Raw genomic sequence first — 13,314 nt, forward strand, 5'->3', positions numbered from 1 at the left:
AGTGCTGTAATAAAGCAGTCTTCCCCCTGCATCCATAGTCAAATTGTTCATTGTTTTGATGATACAGATGATACAAATTTTTACAGATATCAAAGGACTTTTGTAAAAGCAGCCTCCTGCTTTTGTCGTTCTTTTGTTCTGTAACAGAAGAAAGGATGGAAAGTTATGTAACCTGCCTATTGTTTTCTATTGCAGGAGCATTCTTCCTCTATGCAGGGTTTGCTGGCTTGGGACTTGTTTTCATCTATGGCTGCCTTCCTGAGACTAAAGGGAAAAAACTAGAGGAAATTGAATCTTTGTTTGAAAACAGGCTATGTACATGTGGTATGTCAGATTCTGATGAAGGGAGGTATATTGAGTATATTCGGGTGAAGGGAAGTAATTACCATCTCTCTGACAATGATGCTTCTGATGTGGAATAATTTTCAGCTGCTGATGTATTTAATCATTTAAAAGCCTTCTGGGGGAAGAGCAGCTCTTTGATGACCTCACTGCCCTGCTTCTGGTCTGGTTCTCCTTTCTACTGTCTAGTTAAAAATGCCTTCATATTCAAAAATGCTCCATTTGGGAGGCAATTCGATACTCTAGTGTTTTCTTGATAACTAAAAGCAATGGCTTCCAAAAAAGATCAAATTCCATGATTTTATGAATTAATCAAGCATATGCAATACTGCAGCATCCCAAGATATTCAGTATGGTGCGCTGTACCAATGAATATAGAAGGCTTTCCGAGATGGTTAGTGGTTATCTTTATCTTCAATACTGACAAAAGTTATACAATAACTAATCAGAGAGCAGTTGAGATCTGTCTGATGCCCATTCCATAGCAGCCTAGCATAAGGTTCTGCTATGTAGTACAAAAACTGATGAATGCATAAGCTGCTGTAAGGGTAATCATTTAAAAGGATTAACTGAACTTGAAAATACCAATATATGCTCTATCTATCAGAGGGAACATTTCCCTATTTCACCCTAATAGAATTTCACTTCTATTTATGTGTGATGATGAGTTAGAGAGCCATACTCACCTATGTGGTGTTTCACTAGGGTGGCGTAAGTGTGTGTTATACTAGGTTATCCAGCCACTGCTGCTCTTGAGTATATACTACAAGCAGTAGTTGGTATCTGTGAGATAAACTGCCAAAAATAACTTCCTGCTAGCGGTAAAACAGAACTAAGTATGTGAGCACATGTACAAATGAACTGGTATCTATCGCTAAGTACAAAACAGAGGCTTCAGTTAGTTGGAAATAAATCATTTTTCATGTCCTTTTTTGCATTTGAGCATTTGGGTGTGTGCCTAGTTTTGAACACAAAATATCATGAGCTAAAAGAAATAAAAGGAGCGGAAAGGTTTTGTGCTGCTAAGTACACACTGATCACCCCTCTTGTGCCCTTTGCTCACGAATAATCATATTGCCTTCGGTTTGTATGTGCAGAGTAAATGAATCCCAGCAAATTTTTCCTTCAGATGCCCTTAGTCAACCGGTGTCTTATTGGATCTAAACAAAAATATTAGCAATGGATAGAAGCCTACATCTCATATTAATTGCCTTATTGAAGCATTGCAAAATTATCAAGAAAATGTCAGGCACAAAAATCAAGTTGGCTGCCTTTAGCATGGTAATGAAAATATTTATGGTATTTGTTCACCTGCCCTAATTACTTGCCTTGGCAAATTGAATTTTATGCAGCTACGTAAAAAATTATGGGTTTTTTTTCCTTACCCTGGCCTCACTGCTTTAATTCTTCAGAGGTATGAGTTTGAAAGCATCAGAAATTCAAACTCTTATCTTTGAAATATTTGCTTCATGAAAGAATGTGGAAAAACCCCTCTGCCTATGGTCTGTTCCCCATTTATGTGGTAAAAATACATTCATTTTCATTGTGTAAAGATGAAAGAAATTGTTGGGTTCGTTAGCTTTTGTAGATACGTTTGGTGGGCTTTTCTTGGGTTGAAAAATATTTTGAATGTAAGAGTACTATGAAAATGAGACTGGACGTTTGTTACTAAATTATTTTTGTTGGATAATGTATGGATTTTTTTGTTGTTGGAATGATGAAATCTGATGAAGTCTGACAGTATGCTATACAGGGGGTTTTCTTACTCCCTTTAATTATTGAACTTCAGTGATTGGGTGTATTTTGGGTCATTTTCTTTTTTTACTTGATTAATCAAAGAAATAATTTTAAAAAGAAACATTTTAAAACATCCCTCTGTAATTTGACTGGAAATAAAAGGGGAAAGCACAGAAGACAGAGGGAATTTTAAATGAATCATGGTGAACGGTGGACCTGGAGCATTTCCTGGCGCAGCGAGAGAGCTGGATTCTCAGGCCTTAGATCTTTCCTCTCCTTTAAGCGCACAATATTTTTATGCTTGTAAGCACCAGCTGTTGAAAGTGTTCAGTCTCCAAAACCATATACAAATATGCCCACTGCAGAATATCTCCATTAGGCTGTCGCCTCTTTGAAGCCTTCACCAAAGGTGCAATACCTTAAATGAGAAAAAGGGATACTTGTCACAGACAAGAACAAGACAGTTTTAAGGATATGGAGGTTTCTTCTTGCAGCTGAAAAAATCTGTCTTTCAGGACCTTATTCAGAAGAGTTTCAGTATCCAGAACAGTGTAGGAATCGGTGTTTCACATCCAGCCGGTGCTTACCTGGTACCCGACCCAGGGACAGATTGAAGCAGGTATTTACTGGCTTTTCCGAACAGGGGCTGCGGCTCTGATCCCCCTCGGCAGCAGCCCCTGCTCGCCGTCACGCCTGCCAGCATCTCCCGTTGGCGTGTTCTTCCGGAGCCAGGCCTCCGCCGGCGCGAGTGTCCCTGCTCAGGCGGGCTGCCCTGCTTCACTAGCGCTGTGTTGCGCTTAGGTCCACGGTTAGAGGAAACTGTTGCTTTGATTTGGCATAACCACAGCAAAGGCATGATAAAGATCACTCTGTCAAGATCAGCGTCTTTTTGTCTTTTGCAGGCAGTGCTGGGGCTCTTTAACAACTGAAGACCGTCTTTCTTTGCCAGCATTGTTTTGCGGATGTCCTCAAAAGTGACATTCAGTTATGGTCAGCCCTAGGCTAGCCTTCTGACACAGCGGCTGGATCTTACTGAGGCGATTTGCTAAAGTTTTTCATCCCATGCCCTTTTTTTTAGGCAAGGTGATTATTCATGATTGCCACTGGTAACGAGGGTGCAAAATATATCGGCTTCTTTATTGTCACTCCCCCCTTCCCACCCCCAAAAGTTGGGCTTAAGTCTTCCTTTGAGGCTTGCTTTATACAAAGATAACATTCCATACCTTAGAAATATCAAACCTAGTACCAAGCATTATGTATAATAAAAATGAGATCAAATAAATACTTGAAATTAATCTTACGTAATTAGGGTTTTATTTTTAGAATCTGTGAACATTTATAATGTATGAAGAAAATTAAATAAATGTTTCTATTTTGCAACAGATTTTTTATATTTGTGCATATTTTAAGTTTTAAGAGATTTTGCTAAGGTAGACTTATTAACATTCCAGATCAAAGGATAAAAGTACAATGTAGCTGAATAATTTCTTATGACAGGGTTTTAATTTATAAAGTAGCATAAATAGTGTGTTTAAGCACAACATTGTTTTATTAAAAGCTTTCTGCAGAAGATGTGAAATAGTTTCTTCACAAGGCCTGCACACTTAATTCAGGTATTCTGTGCATCAGGAATGCTAATAGAACTGGTTGTATAGTTTTGCATGAATTGCATATTGATTATATACCACAATTTGATGTATTTTAATACATCTGATGCTTTAAGTATTTTGGTCTAAGAGCAAGTATAAAAGAAACAATTCCTGATGTATTTTTAATCTTTTTAATTTACTTCACTTATAGTAGTATGTTAGCCATTTTGAAATTTTAAAGGTTTTTTTTTGAGGTAATTTGCAACTTGTTACTTCCCCTTGTCATTTGTTGATCAAAATCAGTTTTTAAAAACAGTAACAAACCTGTTTTGAAAATAAAAATTGAGTAAGCCCATAGGACTTGTTTTGAGAAACAAGGTTGTGCTGCTACATGTGGGTGTTAGGTCATTCTCCTAGACATTGCCACCCGGTGAGTTGCAGTGACAGCCACGTCAGAAATTTTGTAGCAAGAGAAAGGTATGTCGTGAGGAACATTGTTCTAGTGCTGACTTCTTCGTGAATGAGCTGGAAAATGCAGCATTTCGCTTGCAAAGGTGTTTAGTGGTGGGAGGGCGGAAGAGCAAAGATGCCGCATCGCGAATCCCACCAAGTCGCGCGCTGGCTGGGGCAGCCGTCGGCAGAGGAGAGGCGCTGTCTCCTGCTTCTCCCGCCGTGCGGGCGCCCGGGGGTGGCAGCAGCGGCATTGGGGCTGGGCCGGCCGCTGGACCCTGCCATGGGGCCGCGGCGCTGCCCAGTCCTGCTGCGGGGAGCAGGAGTGGGAAGAGACCAGCAGGGCTGTCGGGGACATGGCCACGCAGTGCGGCGGCCGCGGGGGGAACAAGCAGTAGGAAGAGTGAGAGTGCGCCACTCCCACAACCGCACGGAGGTGAGAACATGGCAGCCAAGTTTGGAAAGCTAGTATGTTTTTTCTTCTGTGAAATCTCTTTTGCCCTTCTTAGTCCCTCGGGTTGATCGCTGGAGAGAAGTTTTGATTTTCAGGGGCTGCTACAAGACTCCTGGCACTGAGCGGGGGTCTCTCCTTTGGATATGAGGGTCTTGGATGCAGCCCCAAAGCCCACAAGGGGTAATTAAAGCTAGACCTTGTACTTCTCAGCTTTACACCTAACTTTCTACTTCTCGGCTTTAACACTCTTCTAACATGGTCTTCTTGAAATTTTACTTGTATGGGAGGCTTTGCTAGCCAAACGTTACTAAGCAAGAAAGAGGCAGAGCCTTCATAGTACAAAGAGATCTTAGAATAGAAATAAGAGAGAAGACAAAGTTCTGCTAAGCACTTTAAAGAGTAAGGTATTCGTGCACTTTTTCTGAGAGAGTCAGGCTAACCAAAACCCATTCCTCTGTATTGGGAAGAAAATAGAGCCTTGTGTACCAGGCCAGAAGCAGATAATCCCACAATATGTGCTTTATGGCAAAATGTGTTTTTATTGCGGGTAACATTTACAGCTTACATGTAGCTGCTGCCTATAAAGTGACTGAATTGTTCTCTGGGTTTTAAGAAGTCACATTTTTTGTGCAAAAATCTTAGTGGTTTTCTATCAATCTTCATCGCCTTGTGTACAGTACAGTTAAGCATAATCCACAAATTGGTCTAGGTTGTGGCAGTGTTAAAAATGTCAGCACAGTAAAATCTAGGTGAACATTGTTAAAGAAATATTGTTGTTTGTGCTACTGGGGGTAAAACTCCTTAAAAGCAACTATATATAGATTTTAAAAGTCTGAGAAAATGGCAGTTCTTATCTATTTTGTGTATGTTTTCATATAGAGGAGGAGTTTTTTATGTGCCAATAATCATTACTGTAGTGTTTTGTAAATGGGTGTTAATAGTGTTCCAGAGTTCTGTATATGAGAATATACTTTAGCCACAATGACCTGTTAGTGTGAGCCAACAGCATGTTTTTAATCTTACACCTTTTCTCAAAGGTGTTCACTTGTCAGCTTCAATAGAGCTCATTCACACCAGTGTAAGTTAGACCAGAATCAGGCCTCAAGAATCCAGAGTTCATCTAAATCCCCCCTTTTTTGCATTGCACTAAAAGAGTACATTACATTTGAATGATTTGGTGTATGTAATTATAAAGCTTAAACTATGGTTCAGTTACACCCCTCAGTTTCATCTGGATATAATTTTTCGAAATTTGGTTTGACATTTAATCATATTTATATAAATACTAAGGTGAGCACTGATTAGCGATAATTATTCATAACATGCATTTACTTGTAAATGAAACGTCAGTTTATGAAGTGTTAAAATAAAGGCAAATTTCTCTTGCTGCCTTAAACTTTCCACAAACTTTGGAGGGGACCGAATGTATAACCATCATTGTGACCTCTGCAGGAGAAGCTTAATTTTGTGGGACGGATCCTCAGCAGGTGCAAAATGACATGGCTCCATGGTACCGGGATGCCTGCTCTGACTTACACCGCAGGCTCTGCCTAGTGCATACCTGTCATCTGTTCAATTTTAAGCATTTGAATAGTCCCCATGAACTCAATAGGATTATTCATATGCTTGAAATTCTTCATGTGCTTGAGTGTCCTGCTGGTTCAGGGCATAGTTGGGAACTGGCACTAGTCATGCATCAACTTTTCGTCTGGAATCTCTCACCCCTGCAAAATCTCTAACTGGATCTGCCTGGAATAAATTCTATTTAGAATATTTGAAACATTATTGGAGACCAAATTTGTAGCAGTACTTTTGTTTTTGATCATAACATGCATATGAAGCCATCAGGCATACTCTAATCCCTGGATGCATGTTACATTATTTAGCACAAAGCAGGTTTTGGCAAAACCAATTGTCAAATTGTCTGTTCAAGTTATTTCTTTACAATGTCAAACATGTGCCATTTCCTTTTGCAGCCAATCAAGCCTATAATGTATGAAGGTGTTGTACATTTTCTGAAACTTAAGTGATGTAAAATTATTTAATTAACTTCTGTTCTGATTGCTTTACTGAAGTTTGGTCTTTACATAAAAATATCTTCGAAGAATTGTCAGTGCCAGAAGTGTAAATGAACAAAATAAAAGGTGAGATAGTTAATTACAGAATCTTTCTCAGGCTTTTAATTTGTTCTAGTGTTCAGGTTGCCTTTTAGAGTTGGAAAATCTCATTGCCCAGCAAAATGAGCTAAAATAGGGCATGGGCATAAAATGGCGTTTCATGGGCATGAAATAAGTGAATGATAAGAAGAATGAAGAAACATCCACCTACTGCATGTGCAAGTATCAAAACATTGTGAGATCCAGAATCACCTCCGACAACTCCTTTTGGTCTGGGAGATGGAGAGGTCCCAGCCTACGGCTGTACAGCTGATGGGAGGGATGCTGGCACCGAGCAACTGGTCAGCAGACCTGCATCTGTGATGTGGCTTATCTCTGGGAGGGCATGGAGGAGGCAGTCAGTCTGCACTGACAGGTTATGCTTTTTAGCCTTCTTGTTGATAGTGCTTATAAAGGTGATGAATGGCTGCTGTTTAGATTGCTTGTCACCAAAACCACACAACAGCCTTGTGGAGTAATGAAAGGCTGGTGACTCTACTGTCAAGCAGTCCATTTTTTTGCTTTCTCCCATTCCTCTCCGCTCCAACTGCTATCACAAAACAATTACTGATGGATATATCTATTGAATGGATTCTGACATCTGCAGAACCAAATTGCAGGCAGGAGTACTTGCTCCCAAATCATCTGTGAAAGATGTGTGAGCATTTTCAGGATAACACCCACAGGCATCAGTGCTGGGCGATGCTACATTTGAGCCGAAGGTGTCCACAGTGCTGTGTGGCCTTTACTCTGTGCATGACATGAGATGCTTTCTCTCTACAGTTTTCTTGTTTGTAGGAAGTAGCAGCAGAAGTTAAAAGTAACTGAAAAAAATACTTCTTTCTCTAATCGCAGTGGCCTCCTCCTGTGTCATGCTGAGGCGTTTTAAGAGACTTGTCAGTAATTGCCCCCTGAAACACATCCCTCGCTGCCCTGCAGAGAGCTCTCCAGAAGAACCTGCTCCAGTTCTTCCCCTGCTGCAGTTGCACTTCCAGCATATTCACTTGAACCAAAATGAATGGCATCACAACCCCTATGCTAACAGATAAATTAACCTTTTCAACCCACCAAGCAACCATATGAAAGCCATGGGGAAACAGTCACGCACATTTTCCATAAGCAGTTCTCCCAGTCGCATTGTGGCTGTTTATTATCTGGTCTCCAGGGCAGGATTTCACTTGTATGGTTAACATACCTCATCTGTCTGGTAGACCAGTGCATGCATGTAATTAATAGAGAAACTCTGCACTGAGCTGACATTTGAAAAGCTTTTGCCTTTTTGAGAGTTAACTGCAGTACTACCGGATGTATTTTCTGCATCTTGATCTTGACAGAAGAAGGCAACAAATCTCCTTTGAAAACTAAGGAGGAAGGGGTTTTGTTCAGCTGAAGTATCTTCTAGATCTTCAGGTCTGGGTTTCAGGAGGGTGTAAATATCCATCTGGTTTTTGCACGAGTCAGACCTTTGTCTTAGCTAGCACATTCTGATTTTTTGGTACTTTCATATCTCATGAGAGTGCTAAGAGAATTCATAACGCTGGAAGAAAAGCAGGGTGTCTTTTATGGATCAGTAAGACGTATATTGTATGAGTCTGCAAAGAGTAACATACATTCAAAACAATCTGTACACCGTCCTAAAATGAGTTAGTTAAGAACATCACCACACAGGGATGGGCTTAGGTGTATTTTATCGCAACATAAAAAAGGGCCATGGAGATGAAAAACTTCTAAACAAGCCCTACTCTGTGGATTATTCTTTAGAAAAGGATCATGCTGAATAAATAGATCCATACAAGTATGCAGGAGTTGCACATGGTCTAAAGAAATTACAGTGTACAGCACAGTTCCTGCTCTCCCTGCAGAGGTTTCGGTAATGCCAGAGTGCAGGCTCTGCTTGGGAGCATATCTGCAAGTGAAACAGGAGAGTGTGTTGGCTGTGTGTTTGTGTGCGTGTTATTCACGCAGAAGAAAGAGGCTGTTCCTGAGATACAAGAAGGAAAAATTAAGGCCCCATTTCAACAAAGCAGTGAACCACATGGCCGTTACTGTTGAAGAAGGAGGTTATGCATTGCTTAAATTTCATCAAAGATGGTGAAAAGGGGATGGAGCAGATGGGGGAAGGTCCATGTCTGAAGGAACAATGAGGATTTCAAGACACATCAGTGAGATGGTTAGAGATGCACAAGCAGATTGAGTGCAGGGAGGGCTGAATTAGCTAAACTTCATAATGAGGATGGTATGTGAAACTCTGAAATTGGATCAGGTTGCCAAGGAAACAAGAGCAAATCCCTAACAGTCTCCGAGGAAGGAAGCAGAATATAAAGTCTGAGGAGTGGTTAGCCAGGTAAGAGCGTGTTGAGCTCGGAAACGTGGCAGCTCTGGGAGATCCCTACCGTCCCAGGAGACAAGTCAAGCAGGCCCAGGCAGAGGGAGGCAGATGTGGGAGGCCAGGTGAGGTCCCAGGGCTGATGCAGCACCTCCGCTGGATCTGCAGCAGCCTCCGCACATGCTCAGTAACTCCCAGAGGCATTTCCCTTGTCGTTTCATGGGTGCCAGCCCTGCTACCCACAGGGAAGCTTTTCTTGCCACTAGGTAAATCCAGGAGCGCAGAAGGCCATGGCTATATGTACACATTTAATAAAAACTTACTTTTGTTGCTTTGACTTATTTTGGCTTATTTTACACTTTCATTGCATTTCCTCAAGGGCTGCAGTAGATTACAACCCCTGAGGAAGCCAGGTGGCAACATCACCTCCCGAAGGAAGTCCCGTAAGGTGAGCGCTGTTTAGGCATGAGGTGAGAGCAATGAAGCAATTTCTCACCATGCAAACGAGTGATGCTCGTTTGCCATCACCATCTTCCCCTCCAAGGGCAGGAGGATCTTATCAGTGTGTATAAGTATCTGAAGGGAGGGTGTCAAGAGGATGGGGCCAGACTCTTTTCAGTGGTGCCCAGCGATAGGAGGAGAGGCAACAGGCACAAACTGAAACACAGGCAGTTTCGTCTGAACATGAGGAAAAGCTTCTTCACTGTGAGGGTGACTGAGCACTGGAACAGGTTGCCCAGGGAGGTTGTGGAGTCTTCTTCTCTGGAGATATTCAAAAGTTGTCTGAACACGGTCCTGTGCAACGTGCTCTAGGTGACCCTGCTTGAGCAGGGGGGTTGGACTAGATGATCTCCAGAGGTCCCTTCCAACCTCAACCATTCTGTGATTCTGTGATTCTGTGACAAGTATTGTGTACAGTAACCCGCTGGAAATGGATATAAATATTAGCAGTGAGCCACATGCTAGTCAAAGTGGCTAAACATGCATCGTCCTGCTGTATTTCCAGTGTTTCAAATCCCTAGGCAGGTTGATTGTAGCAGTTATTCTCTCATTTGTGTTACAGTCTCCATTTGTCAGAGGGTTCTGGTTGGCTTGAAGAGGATGGTAGACATTTCCATGGGCAGTGCAGTTCTGATCTAAAATGCCCAGATTAGCCTGCAGTCAGGTTACGACAGGAACAAGTTGCTGTTGTGGATTCTTACAGCAGCAGAGACCAGGAGGGGCTGTTAGATCAGCCAGATTAGAGCCCATCAGTGCTTCTATTTACTCCCTGTGGTGCCTCCTCTACACAGTAATCAAGCTTCCTTTCAATCTCCTTTTGATAAAACGGATTGAATGGTCTAAATCTCTCTCTATGAGGCTTTTTTTTTTTCCTAGTCCTCAGGTATTTGTAGACTTGTTCTTTTTTTTTTTTTTTTTGGACGATTCTTGGGTACCACGCTGCACTGCCCGCTGCTTGATCTTTTGGGGCCACTTACAGAGTGAGAACCACCCCCCTGATTCCCATGCCTGGTTGCCCATTCCCAGGCTGCGCTCGCCCCTTCGTGGGCAGTGGTGAGGCGCTTGTGCAGGGTGAGTCCTTGCTGCTGTTTTCCAGGGTGCTGCCCTGCTCTGCCAGCATGTCCAGCATTTCTCATTCCTAAATGTGCACCCCTTGCACCTGATGGCATTTTGATGCGTTTTGTTTCAATGGGCCCAAGCGATGAATATTTCCCTCTGCTTGTAGCCTTTCTCAGTATTGCCATTTACCACCGCCCTAATTTTGGGTTGGCAACTGTTGTCTAATACTACCCAGAACAAAGACAATCCATGATATAAAATAAATCTATTAAAATGTCCTCATCAGGACAGTGAGCTGGCTGAAATGGGGACCATTCCTATCAACTGCTGCTTCACGGTGGAGCAAAGGGAAAGTGAAGATCTAGATAGCTCCTCCAAAATGGGAGCAAAAAACATGGAGCTGTTAGAGGCTCTAGTTAGCACTTCAGGGCTCACAGTGAGGACAAACAGCAGATGCCCAGAGGGCATCTCGACTGAGGGATGACTGCAGTTGAGGGAAGGCAAGATTCATCTCCCCTAACTGTAAATGTGGCCACTTGTGTCGCCTTGGTCAGTGGAAGGACACCGGCGTCTCAGGGCTCATGAAGTCCCAGTTGATGGGCGCAGTAGAGCCCCTGCGGGAGCTGCATCCCAGGAGCACATGCTGAGCTGCTGGAGCACCCAGAGGAGCTGGCAGGACCCATGGCTGCCAGGATGTGGCTCCCCAGCATGTCCTGAAAACCAATTAAAGGCACTGACTGGACTCTCCTCAGGCTCCACCAGGCCAAGTGTGGAGGCCCAGTACTGTCAAAACCCATGGGCCCGTGGTGTCAAAATGGTGAACGGTGAACGGCAGTGCGGCTGCGCTGGCAATTGGTTTGTTCCTGGTTTCCCACATTGTATTAGGGTTTGCATCACCATGTTCAGGGTTGATTCCACCGACCTGACCTATCCAACCCTGGGCACGCTGGTCCCCCTTCAGTAGTGCTGTGGTGTTTACAGCCTTCCCAACTTTGTGGCTTTCCCTTGTTTTCAAAGTTGTTTCCAAAGCTAACATCAGCAAGACCCAACCTTCTCAGCCAGGTGTCTCCAAATGCTGGTTTCAGGTTGTCTGGAGCATCTGAAGCCCATACTTCATGTCATTAGCATCGCCACAAATCTAGTAAATGGGGAGGTTTTTCAAGAGTCATGTAATTTGTCATCTTGCAAATATGTGAGGCGACTTTTCCATCCCCAAAACAAACAGTCATGGCCTGCAGCAGGAAGCCAAGTCCCTGGTGGGAACTGGTTCTTTGGAATAATCCTTGCTGTTAAATAAGTTCTTGTTTTATCTTTTCATAGTGTGATGACACCAAACCCCATCTGACTGCTTCCAATAATCTTCATGTTGTCCAAGAGGCTTGATATGATAATGTGCCCTGTTATTTGACTGTCCCAAGATGTGATTGCAGTTGGAGCTGACCTCTAATGCTGGATGGCTTCTCTGACTCTCCCTGGGGTGCTCAGGGCTAGCAGCATCTCATGGGTGGGTTGAGGGCAAGGGGGAGGCTGATGGCACTATGCGGCATCAGAGCTAAGTGGAGCTGGTGTACCTGCTGCTCTCCTGTCATGGGCAGAGATTGCATCCTAAAAATGATGTAAAAATAGTTGTAGCAGAGCAAGCAATGTTTTTATAGGCTGGGTAGTGGATGACTTCAGCCCCTAGGCTGCTAACAGCTGAGACAGCTTTTAAATAAAGCATCTCTGTATGAGCGCTTTCATGATGGTGGGTAGGATTCATGGAGAAGTTGAGAGCATTGGGAACCCCCCAGGCCAGGGTATTCGGTCAGAAAGTGGTTCTGCACTGCAGGGCCTGCTGCGGCTGAGAGATGGTGTGGCTGCGGTGTTAGCAGACACACACGGCTGTTGGGGGGGGACGCTGGTGTCTCAGTGAAGTGCTGCTGCTGCTCATTACTGGCAGTGAAATGCAGCTCCACAGTGAGGAGATTTGCTCCGAGCAGGAGGGAGGAGAGCAGGGTGGCACCAACAGCTGCCCTGCTTCATTCATCACACTCCTGAGTCTCCTGTCCTTCCAGCCCATGTTATTCACAGAAAAGAGAGAAAATTGCTGCAGGCCACTGGCCATGAGAGGAGATGCAGACAGGGACTGCTTCTTTCTCCTCTGGATAGGTAGCAAAGAGGCTGTGAACGTGCCCAGATTTCCCTTGGGTTTACCTACATGGTATAATTTATTTCCCCTTATCCATAGCTTGGGTATTTGGTGACTGGATTTGTGTGCGGAGAAGCTGTAACGGGTCCAGTCAGAGCCTGCTGTTTCTCTGGGGAGGGAACTACCCCAAAACCTCTACTGCAGTGGACAAAGGTGTCCACATTTGCATGCTGCTCCATGGTCCCTGCTGGCGGATGTTGTGATGGTAGCCACAGGGTCACAGGAAGCAGGCACAAGCTGTTGGTCCTGACGCAGGAGTGAAATATGAGGGAGAAATCTCATGGAAGTAGAGTCAGGGGACATGGACAGGACTTAGGAGGGAGGGTCTAGCACCCTAGGGATGCTCTTAATGTGGTCCTGATTAAGGGTGGAGAGAGATGGAAGAGTCTTCAGAACTAAAAAAGCAGAATTAGATGGAAAAGCAGCCAACAGACACAGCAGTTTGCACAGCTAGATCTTCTGGGAACATTTAAACAAACTGGAGATACACAAGTCCATGGAACCTGATGGAA

At 43.5% G+C, this 13,314-nt stretch overlaps 1 protein-coding gene across 1 annotated transcript in view; it reads left to right on the top strand.

The window, feature by feature from the left end:
* Window positions 1–2,198, top strand: part of SLC2A13 (solute carrier family 2 member 13) — a 219,549-nt gene extending 217,351 nt beyond the window's left edge. Inside the window, exon 13 of the mRNA XM_026076041.1 lies at window positions 196–2,198. Coding sequence (XP_025931826.1) covers window positions 196–422 — 227 coding nt within the window. The 3' untranslated portion in view covers window positions 423–2,198. The remainder of the gene's footprint in view (window positions 1–195) is intronic.
* Window positions 2,199–13,314: the final 11,116 nt, after the last annotated feature.

This window comes from Apteryx rowi, unplaced genomic scaffold, assembly GCF_003343035.1.
Source record: "Apteryx rowi isolate R43461 unplaced genomic scaffold, aptRow1 scaffold_423, whole genome shotgun sequence".
NCBI classification, from domain to species: Eukaryota; Metazoa; Chordata; class Aves; order Apterygiformes; family Apterygidae; genus Apteryx; species Apteryx rowi.